This window comes from Salmo salar, chromosome 01 (assembly GCF_965601325.2).
Source record: "Salmo salar chromosome 01, fSalSal1, whole genome shotgun sequence".
Lineage (NCBI taxonomy): Eukaryota > Metazoa > Chordata > Actinopteri > Salmoniformes > Salmonidae > Salmo > Salmo salar.
Genome location: NC_138291.1, coordinates 143,953,706 through 143,975,378, shown reverse-complemented (window position 1 = coordinate 143,975,378; position 21,673 = coordinate 143,953,706). Strand labels below are relative to the sequence as shown.

Here is a 21,673-nt window from a genome sequence, read left to right as displayed (position 1 = left end):
CTGTCTCAACACTCTCCAGCCTTCGACCTCATGGCTTGGTTTTTGCTCTGACATGTGTTGTCAACTGTGGGACCTTATATAGACAGGTGTGTGCCTTTCCAAATCATGTCCAATCAATTTAACTTACCACAGGTGGACTCCAATCAAGTTGTAGAAACATCTCAGGGATGGTCAATGGAAACAGGAAGCACCTGAGCTCAATTTCGAGTCTCATAGCGAAGGGTCTGAATACTTATGTAAATAAGGTATTTCTGTTTTATATATTTTTTTATACATTTGCAAACATTTCTAAAACCTGTTTTTGCTTTGCCATTATGGGGTATTGTGTGTAGATTGATGAGAAAAAAAATGTATTTAATACATTTTAGAATAAGGCTGTAATGTAACAAAATGTGGAAAAGAAGGAGTCTGAATACTTTCCGAATGCAATGTATATATTTCTTGTCTGTATATTCTGTCAATCATTTGTATATTATATTCAAACTACTGTTATACTTATTTTTTTAAAGGGGGACATACTGACAAACACAATTTACCAACATTGTCTCTAATGACTGGTGAATGAATGAACCCGTGTTGTTATTATTCGATAACCTGTGATCAGTCACATAATTAACCCACATGCCGCCTACACCAACCTACCTGCTCACTACCTGGCTGCACTGATAGAAGGTGTTGTCAAAACTGTAGCGTCCGACACTGGAGTACAGTACACGCCCACTGTACTGGTAGGCTACTGAAGATAATTCACGCCGATATGGTCCAGATACGCTGTGGAGAAGGCTGTCCGGTATCATCATCATCATCCGAATGTTGATCGTCTCGCTTGCGCATACACACACCTATTCTCGGGAAACATTTGCAGTTTGCAACGGGGTGCACACTCGCTCAAACGCATTCCTCAAAGTTTTATCCTCTGTGTTTACATTTAATTAACTTTTTCTGAGTTATGGATGTCTTGAGTCAAAAGATACGCATGTGCTTTATTTTGTTGGCGTTACTGAACGCGGTGGGGATATCTTTTGCTGTCAAAAGGACGTACGTCAGAAGATCCGGTAAGTTAATGTCCTCACCTGCATTAAGTTGAAGTTCTGATATTTTATTCAAGTACTTGTTGTGTAGCTTAGTATTTGTTTCATTATGATGTAGCCCAATTCACCCAATAAAAACCTTTCAGCATTGTTATGTTTAGGCGACACATAGACTTTGGTGACTTTTGGAATGCGTTAGTTTATCGGCTGTTATTCGTACCTGTAGCCCGTATATGTTAATGGATGAACTTCTTTTCCCAGTAACGTAATATAGCTGCCGCGGAAGATAGCTAGGTAATATAGGGATGTGAGCTATGCTGTCAACTCAGCAGCTCTATGGGTTTGAAAGCATCCTATAGTACAATTTCCAGTGGACAAAATTGTTAAATACAATTATAAATGTCACTGTCTTTGTTCACTTGGTACTACTGGGTTAAACATAGTCATGTTTTTCTTGGTTGTGCAGAGCGTCTCCATCCACCTCTGGACATTGAGCTGGAGACGATCAACTGCACTGCAGTCCGGGTCAAGTGGAGGTTACCCTGGAGACACGTCAGTACTGTTACAGGTTACAAGGTAAGATCTACTGTGTGTCTGTCTCACTTGTACACCTCTGGAATGATGATGTTTGAGTGTTGTAAGGAAAACCATATCTGATCTTAGTAAAGTTCTCATGAAGAGAGAGCGACTGACCCCTGCCTACTCTTCTCCCAACACTAAGAAAATAGTTTGTTTTCAATTGAATTTATTCCAAATCAAATTTCCTCCCTTGGTATATCTCTAGTAGACAGAAACCCCATTGTCATGTGAAACTGTGCGAGGTTTGCTTCCCACACACATCATTAGCTACTGCAGTTTTCAATGTACTCTCCCAAGGGAAAATCAGAAAGGATTTGTTTGCTTTTAGTCACTGTTTATATTCAGACTCTTAGTTGTAATACAGAATTGTGACAAGGCCCTGGGCCTGGGAGGAGATGATTAAATTAATAATCCATGCTTAGAGATCCACATGACAGCTTGTAAAATCCTGTAGTCATTTTGTCATCTAGTCAAAGTCATTTTACCCCCAGTCAGTTTCCCCCAGGGGACAGCCTACAAAGTAACTGTGTCTTTATGAGAGTGTTCAATTCTGTCAGATTTCTGGTCACTGCTACCTTTGAGATCCAAAACAAGCCTGTCTTTACTGTATTTTAGCAGATTGTTTGTTAACCGTTTACACTCGTGGGATAGTACCAAATTGAATTGTTTCAAACAGAAGAAAATATGAGAGACCTATGCATAACCATGGTAGCAATTGAAAGGGAACACTTTGGAGATTATGGGGAAATTATCAGACCAAAGGTGAGACACATCACTTCACCTGACACAAGACTGAATACGAATATTACACTTGCTTTTATGTACATTTTGCATTTACTGTTCTTTTCGCAGGATTTGTCGATAATGAAATCAGAAAATTCTGTGGATACATTCAGTAACATAATAACGATATTCATGGTAAATGAGGGGTAGGTGCAACATAAGACCAAAAAAATGACAAGTGTTTGCATAAGAGGCCACACACACCTCTCCAAAGTGTGCACAGTTACTAAATTATTTCAATGCACTTTCATGACTCAAGGAAAGAGCCTTCAACTATGAGGTGCTTTTTTGAGCTCTCCTAGCCAAGCACACTTGTATTTTTTTGTTTGGAACATAGCCCTGCATCGAGATCCGTTATGCCCAAGACACAAGGGCACATGCCCCCTCAGATTTGCCCTGTTTAAAAAAAAAAATTCTGATGTAAAATGATTTACTAACTTAATTTTTAAGCCCACTTTTTATCATAATTATTTATAAAAATATCTGTAAGCAGTATTTGCTTGGGGGGGGGGGGCACACTGACTGGACCTGCATCCCCACCATCACACAATACTGCTGTTTACGCAATCCAAAAACGGTCCATTATAAATCGCAATCTGGGTCAGGTGGGCATCATTTGAAAGATTATTCTATTGTCAACATGACTAGCTAAGTTATACAATCTTATAGTGTTAAGTTTTCACAAGGCACTTTGGTGCGTATAGAATGGATTCATGAGTGCATTCAGGTGAGTGTTCCGCAAATATGACAAACATAGGCTCATTCTGTTCAGAACAACCCAGGGTATGATGCCATGTTATCCTTATAACTGTACATCGAACATATGCAATTATAAACATTAATGCTGTAATTTACATTTGTTTTATAATATGGAAATGTGAAGTGCACATTTGGACTCGGGTGTGTGGTTTGCTTGTATGACATCACAGCAGTATTTATTATAATCTTCAACAGCTTCGAGTTCTCCTGATTTACAGCATTCCCCTCTCAAGCATAAAAAAATATGCAAAAGTAGCCCAATTGGCAGGAGGGATGGGGGCATCTTCTTGTTGTGCTTGGTGCTGCCATTTAGAATGCCTGTCAGCTGAATCCCATACAGCGCTGTAAAGCGGAGAGTCAAACTCTTAGCGCTGACATGTATAGCATGTTAGCCACTGCGGTCCAATTTAGGTGCTTATCAGTGACCAAATCTGCCATTTTCAAACCGCATATGTGTTATGAGTGTAAAGAGCTGCCAAGGTGACTTGTGTTGTGTATATGATATGATTTAGCAAGGAAAGCCTGTCATGAAGTGTCTTTATGCACTTAAAGATGCAGTCCAGTATCTTAAACAACACATTTGTAACATATTGTACGAATTGGATTCATACATTTTTGTATATTTTTTTTGCAGGACGTAACGTACAGTATCATACGAAATGGATGACGTAGTACACAATTGGATGACATAGTACACAAAAACAGTGACCTGTTTTGGCTCGTGAGCATCACTTTTTAAATTACTGGCTGAAATTATGCAAAAGTTTGGGAGCATCACTTTAATGAGGAGAAAGATGCAAACAATTAATACTGAGAAGGATATTTTATTGAATTAAATATACAGTCCCCTAATTATGATATTATTTTACATTTTTTGGGGGGGGCTCTATACTCCATCATTTTGGATTTGAGATCAAATGTTTCATGAGGTGACTGTACATTAATGTCACCTTTTTATTTGAGGGTATTTTCATACATATCTGATTCACTGTTTAGAAATTAAAGCGCTTTATACAGTGCATTCAGAAAGTACTTAGACCCCTTGACTTTTTCCAAGTTTTGTAACGTTACAGCCTTATTCTAAAATTGATTCAATTAAAATGTTCCCCTCAATCTACACACAATAGCCCATAATGACAAAGCAAAAACAGGTTTTTAGAGCTTTTTGCAAATTGTATAAAAAAAATAAAAAAAACTGATATCACATTTTATATAAGTATTCAGACATTTTAATCAGTACTTTGTTGAAGTACCTTTAGCAGCGATAATAGCCTCAAGTCTTCTTGGGTATGACGCTACAAGCTTGGGGAGTTTCTCCCGTTCTTCTCTGCAGATCCTCTCAAGCTCTGTCAGGTTGGATGGGGAGCATTACTGCACAGCTATTTTCAGGTCTCCAGAGATGTTCGATCGGGTTCAAGTCCGGGCTCTGGCTGGGCCATTCATGGACATTCAGACACTTCCCCCCCCCCCCCCCCCCCCCCGAATCCACTCCTGTGTTATCTTGGCTGTGTGCTTAGGGTCGTTGTCCTGTTGGAAGGTGATCCTTCGCCCCCAGTCTGAGGTCCTGAGCGCTCTGGAGCAGGTTTTCATCAAGGATCTCGCTGTACTTTGCTCTGTACATCTTTCCCTCGATCCTGACTAGTCTCCAAGTCCCTGCCGCTGAAAAACATCCCCACAGCATGATGCTGCTGCCGCCATGCTTCACCGTAGGGATGGTGCCAGGTTTCCTCCAGACGTAACGCTTGGCATTCAGGCCAAAGAGTTCAATGTTGGTTTCATCAGATCAGAGAATCTTGTTTTTCATGATCCGACAGTCCTTTAGGTGCCTTTTGGCAAACTCCAACTGGGCTGTCATGTGCCTTTTTACTGAGGAGTGGCTTCCGTCTGGCCACTCTACCATAAAGGTCTGATTGGTGGAGTGCTGCAGAGATGGTTGTCCTTCTGGAAGGTTCTCCCCTCTCCACAGAGGAACTCTGGAGCGACCATCGGGTTCTTGGTCACCTCCATGACCAAGGCCCTTCTCCCCCAATTGCTCTGTTTGGCCGTGAGGCCAGCTCTAGGAAGAGTCTTGGTGTTTCCAGACTTCTTCTATTTAAGAATGATCGAGGCCACTGTGTTCTTGGGGATCTTCAATGCTGTAGAACTTTTTGGTACCGTTCCCCAGATCTGTGCCTCGACACAATCTGGTCTCGGAGCTCTACAGACACGAGACGTATGTGGCAGAGTCTACAGACAATCATGGGTTACAAAGGGAAAACCAGCCATGTCGTGGACACCGACATCTTGCTTCCAGACAAGCTAAACACCTTCTTTGCCTGCTTTGAGGATAACACAGTGTCCCGCCGACACGGCCCGCTCCCAAGGTCTGTGGGCTCTCATTCTCCATGGCTTACCGCCCCAATAGATTCACAGACGATGCAATCGCCATCGCACTGCACACTGCCCTATCCATTTTTACATTACATTTGAGTCATTTAGCAGACGCTCTAATCCAGAATGCATACATTTCATTTTTTTTTTTTTTTTCTCTCCATACTGGTCCCCCCGTGGGAATCGAACCCACAACCCTGGCGTTGCACACACCATGCTCTACCAACTGAGCTACACGGGACAATATACCATCTGGACAAGAGGAATACCTACGTCAGAATGCTGTTCATTGACTATAGCTCAGGCTTCAACACCACAGTACCCACCAAGTTCATCATTATGCTCTGGGCCCTGGGTCTGAACTCCACCCTGTGTAACTGGGTCTTGGACTTCCTGACGGGCCACCCCCCTCAGGTGGTGAAGGTAGATAACAACACCTCCACTTTGCTGATCCTCAACACAGGGGCCCCACAAGGGAGCAACAGCGCCTCTTCAACCTCAGGTGACTGAAGAAATTTGGCTTGGCCCCTAAGACCCGCTGAAATGTTTAGATGCACAATTGAGAGCATCCTGTCGGGCTGTATCAACGCCTGGTATGGCAACTGCACCGCCCGCAACCGCAGGGTTCTCCAAAGGGTGGCGCGGTCTGCCCAACGCATCACTGGGGGCACACTGCCTGCCCTCCAGGACACCTATATCACCCAATGTCACAGGAAGGCCAAAAAGATCATCAAAGACATCAACAACCTGAGCCTCCACCTGTTCACCCCGCTATCATCCAGAAGGCGTGGTCAGTACAGGTGCATCAAAGCTGGGACCAAGAGACTGAAAAACAGCTTCTATCTCAAGACCATCAGACTGTTAAATAACTATCACTCGCCGGCTACCACCCGGCTACTCAACCCTGTACCTTAGAGGCTGCTGCCCTATATACATAGACAGGGAATCACTGGCCACTTTAATAATGTTTACATACTGCTTTACCCATGTATATACTGTGTTCTATTCAACTGAATTTTAGTAAATGCCACTCCGACATTGCTCAACCTAATATTTATATATTTCTTAATTCCACTCTTTTACGTTTAGATTTGTGTATTGTTTGATACTACTGCACTTTTGGAACACAAGCATTTCGCTACACCCACAATAACATCTGCTAAATATGTGTATGTGACCAATAAAATTTGATTTGATTTACAGACAATTCCTTCGACCTCCTGGCTTGGTTTTTGCTCTGATATGCACCGTCAACTGTGGGGCCTTATATAGACAGGTGTGTGCCTTTCCAAGTCATGTCCAATCAATTGAATTTACCACAGGTGGACTCCAAGTTGTAGAAACATCTCAAGGATGATCAATGGAAACAGGATGCACCTGAACTCAATTTTGAGTCTCATAGCAAAGGGTCTGAATATTTATGTAAATAAGGAAAATCTGTTTTTTATTTTTAATAAATTAGCAAAAATGTCTAAGAACCTGTTTCCACTTTGTCATTATGGGGTATTGTGTGTAGATTGCTGAGGCTGTAACATAACAAAATGTGGAAAAAGTCAAGGGGTCTGAATACTTTCCTGAAGGAACTGTACAGGACAGGAGTTTATCCTTAGAGGGTTAATGCCAACACTGTGTAGTACCAACACAGGCTCAGGGAGGATGTTTGGAAGTAAGAAGGACCAGGAACACTTCAATCCTATTAGACATGTGAGTGTACTGCTGGCGCCTTGAACAATCTGCTAATGTGCTGGGAAAGAGAGGTGCGCACATTGATATGGCATATTGTAGTTTGTGAGGTCCTGGTTGTGGCAAGATGCTAATTCAATTGAACAGACTGCAAGCCTTGAGATATTTTTGAGTTATTACAGCTCTTTGTCTCATTTGGAGTTCTGTTGTCTGCTTTTAATAGCGTGACAGAGATATTGTTCAGTGTGGCAGTAATCATATCTTGCTGTGGTTGAGCAGGCAGCTGTACACTAATTGTTCTACCGTAAAACAACATGCAGTTAGTGTTTCAGCTTTGACTATGGCTTGTCATTGTAATGGGCCACATTGTTAAACGATGAGCTAAGTCAGCCCAGAAATCTGATACAGTTCAGTGGGCTACAGTAACTTAGACTCGGTTCTGTTTGTCTCTTATGGGCTCTTTTGTTGTCCTCTGCTATCCTCAACTACCCCCAGTCCTTTAGAGCTCACTTTTGTATACTGACAACCACATGGTTTCCTTGACTGTTTTACAATAGAAATGATCCCAGAGGTGATTAATCTGAGGTGTCCTGAGATGTATACAGATATGTATATTTATAATGTATAATTCTACATGCAGTATTTGTGTATTCACGTGTGTTCTGTTGTAGGTGTTTTACACTGAGATGAGGAATGGCCGTCCAGCAAGTTCAGCAGTAGCAGTGAATGTTCGTCTCAGTCTGGACATGTTGGCTACAGTGAGCTATTTCTCCTTCTATATTGAATACGTTATATTTCCAAGTTATTCTTTCGACAATTTTTCTCTGAAAATCCTTTATTTTTTCCCCCAGGTAAAGTTCAATGGGCACACCATTTTTGTAAGTGTATTTTGCATTGCATGTTCAACTAATATCATTCAACTGAGATTACTGGTAGAATGAGCACAAAACGAGATTCAGTGTTTGTATCTTCCTATATATATTTTTTTAAATCTTCCTGTGGCTGTAAGGATGTAGAAATTGGCAGTTTGAAGATGGCAGCTCAGTATGTGTTTAGTGTCGGTGCTTATGGATGGGCAGGAGAGGGACGACACAGCGTGCCACGGAGAGTCAGCACCTTCCAACCAGGTAAGTGGATGGAGCAGAGGGACTCACCTTGGTCAGTCTAGTCATCCTGAATGAGGCGAAAACCAGTGAGCTTACTGCCTGTAGCAATGAATATGGGGCTGAATTTACTGAATGTTTAGAAAAGAGTGGAATGGTAGGAGATGGCACTTTGACTACAAATGGCTCTTCTGGGAATGTCATTTTCAGTTCATTCACTGTACTGTACAACAACAATTTGATGCTGGTGTTGAGGGGATGTTCATGCATCATGGAACCTACTGAATGACCCTTTGCTCCACTGCCCCTGAATGCACCCACGCTTTGAGTTAATAACAAGTACGTGGAATTCCAGAGAAAAGATTTCACATCTTTGATTGTTTTTGTATCTTTCCACACTCCACCACTACCCTCCACAGAGATGTGCATGCCCCCCTCGGCCCCCTCACAACCAGCCGTAGGGGCCGTTTCAGACACTGAAACCGAGTTGTCATGGAAACAGAGTGAAAGAAAGGGAAGCTCACCTGTCCTCCATTTCATTGTGTATTATATCAGGTAAGAGTTGTTTTTCTTCTATTAGAGTGTGACCCAGGCAACCGCTTGTCTTTTTATTTCCTTTACGGCTGTTATTTTTCCTGAAAGTGTGTAATGGTTCAATGTGTCCTTGAATTAACTTGAAGACCACTTTGTCTGACAATATTATTGTTGTGCATGATCTCGGTTAACCCAGAAGTAAAATCTTGCAAAATTTGGTCAGCTGTCTCATTAACTTGTGTGTCTATATGTGTTAGAAATTGACAGTTCTGGCAGTTTGTGAAGTTTCCACCTCTCACAAAAGGAAACTCTGTCTTCACCCAATCCTGATACGTCTGTATAACCAGCGGTGAAAACCCAAAGACCGGAGCTACTCCACATCGTTATCTCACACCTCCCATTCAATCCCGGCTGATTCTTCGGTTTGTCCACGGGAGATTAGGTTGTACATAACGTACGGTGGCTATTTTCATCTCCTGGAACCACTGCTCTTACAGATAGGTTGCCAACACGTTTGGTTTTGATTTTAACAAAAGCAGTAGAGGAAAAACAGTGTCGGAAATATTATGATGAAATATACAGGAGTGCTAAGCCTGATAATGGATTTTACAGTGGTTCACAAGGTTAAGGTCTGACACACAAACACCACAATACTTTGAGAGGTTGACAGTTCAATGGGGACGAGCTGTGTGATTTTTCTATGGGTACAAGGATTTAGAGAAGAACTAAAGAAATAGTCAATTAGTCAAACATTTTGATAGATTTGAATGGACATTCCAAAAGGAGTCATTTGAACAGCAAACCGAGTAAATGTTTGCGTGCAGCCTGTTTGCGTGTTGGGACCAAACAAGGAATGTTAATGATGCTGTGAAGTACCGTAGGATTTTTATTGAGTAATTCATCTCTTGTCTAAACAGCTGCCAGAATGGCCAGATAGCAGATATCCAGAGCCAGGGACAGACCACACACACACAGTATACACCAGAGAGAGATGACTAGAGATGACTATTTGAGTCACAGTCTTTCCTCGCTTGAATCTGTTGTGAATAGAGGATGGATAGTGACTATCATTGAAACTACATGACCGGAGTTGAAGGATGTTGACAAAGACAGTATAATACTTATGAAGGCTGTAGTCAGCATGGATTTGTGGACAAGGGCAACGCGAACATACTTCACTTGTCTATATCTTGCTGAGCTCAGTTTCTGTGACATGCTGTTGTTCACACCTTCACAATTCTATAATGTCTCAACCTGTCCCAGCAATGGCAATATGAGCACGCAATTACTGTAAGCAAGCAGGTGTTTGTGTTCTGGAAGAGCCTGCCTCACACGTGGACGTTGTCTTACGTGTGTAAGAGAGTTCCTAACCTATCCCTTACCCACCTTGTCTTTGACACACTACCCAGTCAGATTGTAATGGCTGATTTAACAAGTTAAATGCATTCACAGTTACTTATACCGTTACCTCAGAGTCTGTCTCTACCTGTGATACCATGCAGACCAGAGCTGGACTCTGAGTGGACGTCCCTAAAGGATCCAGTGAACGGCAGCTCGGTGGTTGTGAGAGGACTGGATCCTGACACTCAGTACCATTTTGCTGTCCAGGCAGTCAATGTCTACGGAGCCAGCCCACACAGCGTCATCGCTGACCCAATATGGACCTTCAGTGAGTGTGGGGAGGCATCTCTTCATTAATGATTTGATAAACTGCTCGTCCAAGTCCGTGATTGTCATTTATTCATGTCTCTGTGTTAGGTGTGCAGGAGGGGGGCAGCGGGAGCTTGGGTCAGGGTTCTCCTGGCAACGGCAACATTAATCAGGAGGATCTGACTGATGTTGAGAACTCTGATTATGGGGCCCTCATTCAGGAGGTAAAAGACAGTGTCATGCAGGCTTCACAATCACCATGTTTCTCGTTAGTTATTTCCCAAACGTTCCAAGTATCTCTTCTTTATTGTGTCCTACTGTCTTTGCTCCAGCTACTTTTCTCTCCAGAAGAAGACAGAAGATCTCTGCCGAGGTCCCGAACATGGAGTCCCTTCTCACACACAGGGGGAGGAGGAATGTCTCCTAGTGAGAACACTGCTGATTCTGGCACCATCGTCACTGCTAACAAGGCAGCCACTATAATATCCACCTCTACCACACCCATTCCTGCCAACCACACCCTTACCACCAACCCAGTTGCCCTCACCTCGTCTCCAGGCCTGGATAGCGTTCTGCCGACCCCTAGCTCAGCCCCACTCCCGGCCCGCTCCACCCTGGCTGGCCCCCTCTCCTCTACCCCTCCCGGCCCCAGGTCCCAGTGGAAGGGACAGGTGAGGGGGCTGTATGACCTGGCCTGTGAGAACGCTGTGTGTTCTCTCAACAGTGTGTGTATAGATGACTACCAAAGTGGGGGATCTCGCTGTTACTGTGCCCTGGGCCGAGGAGGGGACGCCTGCTCTCAGGGTGAGACAAGAGAACCACTCTAATGGACTATTATTGCTTAGTTGATGGACACGAGTCTCTGTTTTGCTACTGAATTTGAGCTTATTTGTGTATTATTGTTCTGGGTTTCTTTGTCCTCCAGTTGTAGTGGTGAAATATCCACAGTTTTATGGCTTCTCCCATATTGCCTTTGAGCCACTGAAGAATTCCTATCAATCCTTTCAGATCATGCTTGAGTTTAAGGTAAAATGTTGTCTGTTTCATTCTGAATGTGTTGCAGTTCCTTCATAGAAATAAGCTGTAAAGCTATTTTGTACATCCCAAATAAAAGTCAATGGTATTCTAAAGAATGTAAAACAAATGGATGCTCACCCCTGTCTTGTTACTCCACAGACTGACTCAGAGAATGGCCTTCTGTTGTTCTGTGGGGAGAATGAACATGGCAGTGGAGACTTCACCTCACTGGCTCTCATACATGGGAAGCTCCACTTTAGGTGGGTGCATGTTGATACAAATCAGTCAGTCACGCACTGACTGACTGACTCACCTCACCTCTATCTGTGTGTGCAGGTTTAACTGTGGCACAGGCACTGCCCAGATAGTGAGTGGGAGTCGGGTGGCACTGGACCAGTGGCACAGTGTCGTTGTCGGCAGGGAGGGTGTGATTGGCTGGCTAAGACTGGACAATGACACACCTGTCACAGGACACTCACAGGTGAGGACAATTCATTCTGTATATAGGACGTACATTACAAAAGAGCACACTCTGCTGCAACTGGTAAATACACATTATACAATGTCATAACCCTACGTGCGGCCCGGCCCTGTCCGGGTGTGTATCTCCTAATCTCTGATCCTACAGGGCGACTACAATAAGATCACATTCAGAACTGGCTGGCCAGGACAGCAGGGACCAATCGGGGTTTCCAGGGGTGTATCCAGACGCTAAGTATCAACAGCAGGGTGACGGACATGAGGCCTTGGCCAATGGGATGGGCTCTTAGTGGGGCGGATGTGGGTGAGTCACTGAACTGAAGCCACTGGATTCTAATACATTAATGTTTCCATCATAATCTCTTACCTCATTTATTCTCTCTGTTGATAAGTTTATCCCTGCTTATTTATGTCATTGCGTGAAGGTCATAGCAAGTAACATGTCAATCAATGATTAACATAAGTGTTTAATGACAGTAGGTTATAAACTTGTATTTGTTCTGAAGCCCTTTGTCATGTCTTATTTTCTGTCGGAACCAACAACTTCCTGGTCACTGGCCAATTTGCCTTCTTTCTTGTTGATGTCTGAATATCCTAAGAACATACTGTCATCTTGAGTCAGTTGTTCAGTAGATATTGTGACACACAGCAGTCCTTGTTGTGTACAACATGTGCACATTAAGACGGAGCAGACAAAGCTTTGATGTGTGGGTCTGCGTCTGGTTCGAATGGCCTAGGGTTGGTGAGATGCGTTTCTATGGCAGCCTCTGGAAGGCTTCCTCCTCATCACTCCTATTATTCAGAGAGACAGAAAGGAAGTCTGTGTTCTAGTTCAATAGGATATGATGAATGCCAGCAGGGAGATGCCAAAGTGGTCAGACACAATAGTCCCTAATGAGCTGACTCGATAAGTGAGATTATGTAAAAAGGGATTTTTGTTTTGGTCCATTTGTGGACTGACACAATTTCTGTCTGTTTTTTCTGTCTGTCTGTCTTTTTTTTACTCTTTCTCCGTATCTATCTTTCTTTCAATATATCTCTACCTCTTTTCTCTTTCTTTCTCTCTCTTGCTCACTTTCATAAACATATATTCTGTATGCCTCTAGTATGACAGAATGTATATACTGTTTAAATGACTGGTATACTATGGTGTATGTGGTTTACCCTGTAGGTGAATGCAGTGCCAGTGTCTGTGAAGGGGTCACCTGTGCCAATGGAGGAACTTGCTTTGCCAGCCATGCAGATGGGTACATATGTCTGTGCGCACTGGGTTATAGGGGTCCTCTATGCCAGGAGAGTGAGTAGCTACCACATCTCCACATTTTCTTATTTTGAACCTACTGTAATTACACACACACCTTACCTGTAACCCCTTCCATGTATTCCCCCAGGCTTCCAGCTGGTGGTGCCGTACTTTAATGCGTCTGTGCTGTCATACGCTAGCGCCCCCTGGCCTCGGTCCTCCAGACACAACCTGTCCTGGATGGAGTTTGAGGTGACCTTCAGGCCGACGGCTCCTGATGGCATTCTGCTCTACAGCCAGGACTCAGCCAGCAGAGACTTCCTGTCAATCATTCTGCTGGGAGGTTACTTGGAGTTCAGCTTCGACTGTGGCTCTGGGACAGCCACCATCAGGTTAGGGATAACAGTAGGGTTGCTTAGTCGTGGGAGAGTCCTGTTTTTGAGAAGCATGCACATTTTTTATATTTCAACATGTTGACGTTGTCGAGCAATCACGTTCTGAAGAAAGGCCATCTATGTGCAGAACCAAGGCATTACATAAATGTAACCAAATAGGAGAAAGGCTGTGTCTGGTCAGCACTGGTAAGGCTGATGTATCTGTTCATGTGCAGGAGTGAAGAGACGCTCACAATGAACGAGTGGCATGAGCTGCGTGTCTCCAGGACGGGCAGAGAGGGCATCCTGCCGGTGGATAACCAGATGCCCACACACAGCCTGGGTGAGGTACAGACCTTCATGGAGCCTGCTGAAAACATACACTGAACATTTCAGTAAAGACTGATCATAATGTATTCAAACCGTAAATTAGAAGAATACTGAAATGTGAATTTGGTCATCTTTGTTGTTTTAAGTAAATGTAGATTGAAGTAAATGTAGTTTGGCTTCCTCTCTCCTGTTGTTCAGGGAGCATTCACTCAGATCAGGTGCAGCGGTCCTCTGTACATCGGGGGCGTTCCAGAACACACCAATCCCAGGACTAAGATCAACGCTGGTGCTGCCCTGCTACACCACTTCACTGGCAGTATCCAAAAGGTACCACAGACCAATGAGCCCCCAGTGTTTGGTTCGTAGATATGACACCACCCAGTAAACTGGATGTCCTGTGGACATTCGGCGTCGTTCCCATTTTGTCCCTTAAGGGTTTCGGTGCAACGTTATCCCAAGGGAACATTCTCTGGGGGACCTTTGTCTAGTTCCCTGTATGTTCCCAGGATGTCACTGAGGACCATGTCAGGACCTTTTTAGGACGTTCTCAGGACTTTCATTTTAATAGTCCTTAGGAGGTGTGAGCATTTCCACTAAAGTGCTAGGGAAGGTTAATGCCAGGACTAAGTTTTTGGGTAGAAAGTCCAAGCTACTTGATAAGGACTCCATGAAAGTGCTAGCTACTGCCCTCATTCAATGCCATTTTGTCTCGCTAGTACTTCCTGGTTTGGGGGCTTTTCTAAGCTTATGTAGGGGAAGCTCCAGATATCCCAGAATAAGCTGATCAGGCTAGTATTGAAGGGGAGTCCACATACTCACATAGGCAGGAGCTGCTTTCAGGAACTCAATTGGCTGCCTGTTGAGGCTAGGGTGTCCCAGATTAGACTGGGTTTGGTTTACGGGAGTATTTATGGTTCTGCGCCCAGATATCTAACTGATTACAAAATAAGGTGTACGCCACTTTCTAAGCAAACTTTGGGATTTATTAAAAAAACTAACTTGAGAATGTGCGGTCCTCCACTGACACTTTGACCCATACGTACGCACATAAACTGCAGAAATTAGAAACTGTGACTCCGTTGGCAGAAGGATGAAACTCAAGAAATGCTTTGAAATTGATACTATTGTGTAAAATAAATCTAAATATTACCTCTCACATATTATATATGAAGAGCTCCCTGGAGTACACACAAAAAAACATGATTTAGGATAATAAATACAGAGTTGTCTGTTATAATAAGGTGAACGTTAGGACAAATTATGTATAAACTGATGCCGTTTTCGATGCCTCAGTCGGGCAGATACGAGTGCACAGTTTCACATATTGTTATCACATGTTCGTTGTGCAGAACTGTCAATGTGATAATGGCCCTGTCATTATCAGTTACAATCAGGGTAATTACCACACCTGAAGGTGTTACACAATTGGGTAGCTTTGACAGTCAAATGGGTGGGTATAAAAAGGCATGCAATTACAAACTGTTTTGGCACTGTTGGAAGATTTGGAGAATGAAAGAATTCAGAGTGAATTTTCAGAGACCAGCAAGATTTACTGGCCGATGATGAGTGGCTTATGAGCCGGTTCTGATTACCAAGCGCTGTTCTCTTGGATCTCTGTGCTGTATTGGGCCCAGCTTTACAGAGAAGCACCCGCAGAAACCAAGCCGTGCCTGTCCCACTTCATCTCCTTGGCAACCTCGTTTATGGCGTCTATAGTCTCTTTGCGTTTGCAGGACTGCATATGTGAGGACACGGCCGCTGGAGGGTTGTGACGCATGAGGTCCGGTGGAGACGCCGGGGCTGGGCGCACTCAGCTTTCGCTCAGCTGCAGCACCACCGACCCCCGCTGGAACATGCAGCGACTAAAAACAATAGAAAATGTCACAATTGTTTGTGTAAATATATGTTTAAACACAACTTGAATGCATTTGGTTGACTCTTTTAAAGCGAGGGAATTCCTATTACATACCTGGATCATCCGGTGCGTCTTGCATGTCCGTGTCCCCCTCCACCTCCGTCACTACTCCACTCAGAAGGCTATGCGCCTTTTGGCCTCCACTTTTATGTCAGACCACTTTTTTATTTCTGAGAGGGTCCGACCTTCTGAGCCAGCAGCATTCACAGCGTCCGCCACATGCTGCCACTCTAACGCCTTTTTGGCATTTGTAATTCCCACACTGCGTCCACCAAACAATATATTTTTTCTTGCTTCAACCTCCCCTACAAGAACTTCCATTTCACACTGGGTGAAATGTCTTTTTTTTAGCCTTTCTGTCGTGATTTGCCGTCATTGTCGTCATGCACTCAGTTTTGGATGAATATTAATTAGGGCGTTTCACTGACTATTTATAGGCAACTATGGGCGTTAAAAGGGTGGGACAAGACGCTCGCTCACATGCGCCACATTGAGTTGATTGTGATTTATGAAGGGAAACTGGCGTGGGACGTGCGTGTGCACAGTTATAAATCAGAATATTGAGTTGAATGGAATGAGTTGCCTCTGCACATAAAAATGACTTCCCCTCTGGGCAGCTTTAAAAATATATTAAAAAACTGTTTGATGTCTTCTGTGCCCATATGAATGACCCCTATGATGTAAACTGCAATGATGAAATAGATGTTCTTCTTTGTTTTTTGTTTTATTATCTCGCTGTCATACTGTGTTCAACCGTGTTGGATCTTACCTAGCCATCTTGTCTCAAGAGGAACACAATGGAAACAAGACCCAGACTTTATTGTGTGTTATCCTCCGTGATTTAACTCATGTGCATGTTTGGCTTTTTCAAGTTGTTTGAGTGCTAGTTTTTTAAAATGGTCGAATTAATAAACTAAACTACAAATAAAACATCAAGTGAACATTCTTTGGCGGACCTTTTTATCGTTCCCGGTTAGCCGCTTTTAAGACGTTCTTGGGACGTTGTGTCATGATCCCCTGGAGGTTTTTGTCAGGTGAGTCCCAGATGTCTCAAACCATTATAAGTAAAGCAATGAAATGGTATAGGAGTTTTTTAAGGTAAATGGTACGCTGTTCAGCTAAAATAGTGTAAACCTTTAATCAATGACAATATGATTACATTTGACATGGTCAGTACTGACTCCAATATGTGATTTGAACTCCCAACCTCTGGGTTTGGGGTATGCTGACCTTTTCTGCTGCACCACAAAGTCTGTAGAAGTTCAGACGTCCCCTCCCTACACATTCATTACCTATAATACATTTCTGCACTTAGAAAAAGAGTGCCATCTGCACTACTATTTTAGTTAAGTTAATATGACTATTCTCTTATTGATTTAATTTCAGCAATTTGAGTTTTGGATTTTGGTGTAGTTGTCTAATGTTGGTGGGGCATATTATTCTGTTTTAATGTTACTCCTGAATATAGTCGTTTTTCTTCAGTATATTTTGCAAAGTGTAGGAATAGGCCTACAGGTGAAATTGATACAGACATGGCGGCATAGCAGGAAGATCGGAAGGCTGTGAACCAAGAGGTTGTGAGTTCAAATCCCAGGTGAGGACATGTTAAGTAATAATTACTGTATGAAAAATACATACATTATGTATGTCAAAATGTGTCAACTGTATAAGTTGAAAACACTATGTGAAAAGCACTCTGTGTCCCCAGCATTGCCAAAAGACAAAGAGCTGTGACTGGATCAGTTGTTCACCAATCAGGGCCTTGATGGGCTTGGCAACAGTAACAAGGGGTGATGTATAATGAAACTAGGTTGTGGGTGGGGGGGGGGCTGGGTTAAAAAGAAAAAAAATCCACAGGACAAACCGGGAACTAGACAAACACCTCCACGGGACCATGACAACATCCCATGAAAGTTAGAGGCCATTCATGGGACCATGACACAACATTCCAAGAAAGTCCTAAAACCATCCCGGAACAAACCAGGAACTACACAAAACCTCCAGCGGACAATGACACAACGTCCTGACGACTTTAGGCAACCATTTCATGACGTCCCGGGAACGTCCCAACAACTCATTATTGTTTGCAGGGCATGTCCCCCATAGGAAATGTAAAAGTTTCTAATCTCATCGCTGTCAAATACACTTAGTGACCTTTACTGAAGCTATGTGGTTCTGTAACAGTATTGTACATAATGATTGCTGTGGATACATTACATAGGGCATAACTAACTATTTGTCTCCACCCTCCTTTATCCTTATTGACTGTTCCATATTCCTCTGCCGTTCCCATCTCTATCAGATCACTCTTAATGAGCGCAGCATCCGTCTGCCCCAGGACTTCTCTGACGGGGTAAACATAGAGAACTCCCTGCACCCCTGTGTAGACTCCCCATGTGCCAACAGGGGCACGTGCCGCCCAAAACAGGCCTTGTATGAGTGTGACTGCCCCCTGGGATACACTGGAAAGCACTGCCTGCAAGGTCAGACCTCTCACTGCTATACTATATAATGCATGTGTATGCTGCATGCACACATCTCTAGTGTGCCCACCTCTCACCCTCTCTCCTCTCTCTCTTCTCTGACCATGGTATTGCTGAGCAGAATGTGGGACTTTCTGCATGAACTGTAAGTCTCACTGTGTGTGTCATGTTGCTCCGGTGCATAATTATACAATGACATATAACAATAAGCTGTATAACAGCATGTGAAAGCATGTGGCGTTTACTTGTAATTGGAAACAGTCTATTGATTTGAATCTGTCCATGTGAAACGTTGTAGTGTCATCTAGTGGAAATTGTGGGTAAGTACAGGTTCCCCTTTACTGTGCCTTCAGGAAGTCTTCACACCCCTTGACTTTTCCCACATTTTGTTGTTAAAGGAAGATTTTTTTTAATTGATTTTAAATTGAGATTTTGTGTCACTGACCTCCACACAATGCACCATAATGTCAAAGTGGAATTATGTTTTTAATTAATTTATGAACATGTCTAAAAATGAAAATCTGAAATGTCAGTACATATTCAACACCTTTATGGCAAGCCTAAATAAGTTCAGGAGTATGAATTTTCTTAAGTCACATAAGTTGCATGGACCCTGTGTGCAATAATAGTGTTTAACATGATTTTTGAATGACCACCTCATCTCTGTACCACACCCATACAAATATTTGTAAGGTACCACAGTCGGGCAGTGAATTTCAAACACAGATTAAACCACAAAGACCAGGGAGGTTTTCCTATGCCTCCCAAAGAAAGGCAACTATTTTTAGATGGGTAAAATTTTTAAAAAGTAACAAAAATCATTGAATATCCCTTTGAGCAGAAACGGAATAGAGCTAAGCACAGGCAAAATCCTGGTTGTCTGCTGTCCACAGACACTGGGAGACTTTCAGCAGGACAGTAACATAAGTCTAAATAAACACTGGACTTGCCTACCAAGATGGCATTGAATGTTCCCAAGTGGTCTAATTACAGTCTAGACTTTAAAAAAATGGCTGTCTAGCAATGATCAACAACCAACTTGATAGAGCTTGAAGAAAAGCCTCCCAGCTGTAATCGCTAAGGTGATTCTGGACTGAGGGGTGTGAATAATTATGTAAATGACATATTTCTGTATTTCATCATTTCATTCATTCATCAAAATTTCTAAAAACATGTTTTCACTTTGTCATTATGGGGTATTGTGTGTAGATGGATTAGAAAAAACATATATTTAATCATTTTTTTAATTAAGGCTGTGACACAACAAAATGTGGAAAAAGTCAAAGGGTATGAATACTTTCTGAAGACACTGTATATGGCATCGGGTCAAGGCAGTCAGGTGACCTCTTTCACTATTCCAGCCTTTCTTTGGCTCAGAAATATTGACGTGTTGACAAACAATTACGTTTCCTGCATTTACACAGCGATTTGTTGGGAGTTTGCTTCCTGGTGGTGTGATGTAATGAGGTTGTCTCTTTATCAGAGATGGCCAGGATGGGAGCCTGACAGTGGACCACTATGAGACCAGTACAGGGAGATCACCAGGCAACATGAGACAGCTCAATACCAACAGCATGGTGTACCTGGGTCAGTAGTGCTGTTGATGGAGATAGTAGGGGTAATGGTGGTGGTGGTGGGAATATTGATGTTGAAAATAATATTGATGATGCCATGGTTCCTGCAGGTGGAAGGAAAGAGGTTGGCTTGTATACCCATGGCCAGTACCTGTGGGGCCTGGTGGGCTGCGTTTCTTAGCTCTCCCTCTACTGACTACCACCTCTCTCTAGTGGAGGATGCAGCCGCTGGCAAGAACATCAACACATGCAGTCCCTGACAGCTGCTGACCTCGTTTCCCTGAGCAGACTATATCATGTTTTAGAATTATGTTCATATTTACTGTATGTCTTGGGATGAACCCAAACACGCAATTGATGGTTAAACTTGCAACTATTTTATTATTTATTGTTGTTTTTTTTATTGTAAAGAATTTCCATTGTTTTGAAAATGTATGATTTTTATGGGATTCCCGTCTCATGGACAGTAGAGGCATGGAACTCAGCCTTCTAGAATCTCTTTGTGCCTGATACTGAGGTGTGGTGTTTTGTACTGTCAGATACTGCTATCCAGCTGTTTTGTGTATTTAATCCCGTAATACATGCATCGTATTTACTTTATGTTCATATTCTTAACTCTTATTATTTCTTATTGTTGTTGCATTGTAGAGAAGGAGCCTGCAAGTAAGCATTTCCTTGGACGGTGTACACCATGTGTATTCTGTACATATGACGAATACAACATTAAACTTGTATTGTAACCATATCTGTCAAAGGAAATGTATAGGATGTATATGTATTGCAATATGCAGAAGATTTTCTGGATGTGGAAATATATACAAATGCCATAACATGTCCTGACATGTCTTTTTAGAAACATAAACATTTTAAACAGCATGTTATATTTGATTGTCTTTCATTGAGAAAGAATGTGGTAATATTGTCTTGACAGGTGTACCACTAAAGTTACCTTTCTTGTGTTGTGTCATAACAGAAAAAAAAGGTTTTAAAACTGAAACATTATTTTCCCAAACAACTGTTCTTTGCAGACTGGAGCAGTATGCCTGACTGGTCCTCCAAAGTAAAACATTTTGTCACCTCTGCTCTTTGTGGTTGTTCCTGGCCACCTACTGGGCCAGAAATAGTCTGCCAGACTCCTCCATACAAACACATATACAGTCCTTGTTATATTGTCTGCCATAGAGGAACAATAGCTCAACAGAAAGCGATGGTGAAAGGACATATAAACCATTCCTAGAAACGTTCATGCACATCTTCCGCTCAAAAAGATGTCTGTCAGAAATTGGTGAAAAAAAAGAATCTTATTTTCAGTAGGAGAAAGAGCAAATGTTCTGTTTTCTTTTCTGCAAATCTTAAGGCCATTTCTGCCGTTCCAGGTGAAAATGGTCTTAAGATTCTCAGAACAATTACTCCTTCTCCTACTGAAAAAAAAGAAATTGTGAGTGCTCTATTTCCATCTAGCATGTCTTGCAGCGTGTCGTGTACCTTTTTCTATACAACAGATTCATAGCGGAAACCTTGCTTGTTAGGAAGACACCCCTGTGCTGCTCACTGATGCACTCACAGTATAATACACACTGCAAAATACTCACACTGTATTATACTCATGCTGTATTATACTTGGTGTACATTACTCGGTGTACAATACTCATACTGTATGATACTCACTGTACGATACTCATACTGTACGATACTCAGTGTATAATAGTCATACTGTACAATATTCATACTGTACAATTTTCAGTGTATAATACTCATGCTGTAC

The 21,673-nt window shown here is 42.6% G+C and overlaps 2 protein-coding genes across 2 annotated transcripts; both read left to right on the top strand.

The window, feature by feature from the left end:
• The first annotated feature begins 255 nt into the window (after nt 1-255).
• Nucleotides 256-11,342, top strand: LOC106564089 (pikachurin). Its single transcript, XM_045689838.2, has 9 exons — nt 256-1,055; nt 1,498-1,607; nt 7,877-7,963; nt 8,057-8,083; nt 8,215-8,332; nt 8,728-8,863; nt 10,345-10,511; nt 10,601-10,716; nt 10,825-11,342. The coding sequence occupies exons 1-9, from the start codon at nt 950-952 to the stop codon at nt 11,317-11,319; spliced, it is 1,362 nt and encodes a 453-aa protein (XP_045545794.2). The 5' UTR covers nt 256-949; the 3' UTR covers nt 11,320-11,342.
• Nucleotides 11,342-20,784, top strand: LOC106564097 (pikachurin; the record flags this gene model as incomplete). Its single annotated transcript, XM_082955288.1, is given in 12 exon segments — nt 11,342-11,518; nt 11,669-11,769; nt 11,846-11,990; nt 12,138-12,162; nt 12,165-12,293; nt 13,161-13,286; nt 13,381-13,624; nt 13,843-13,954; nt 14,135-14,263; nt 18,154-18,334; nt 19,818-19,921; nt 20,019-20,784. Coding segments are annotated over 11 exon segments (1,392 nt in total), but the record flags the coding sequence as incomplete, so codon positions are not given.
• Nucleotides 20,785-21,673: the final 889 nt, after the last annotated feature.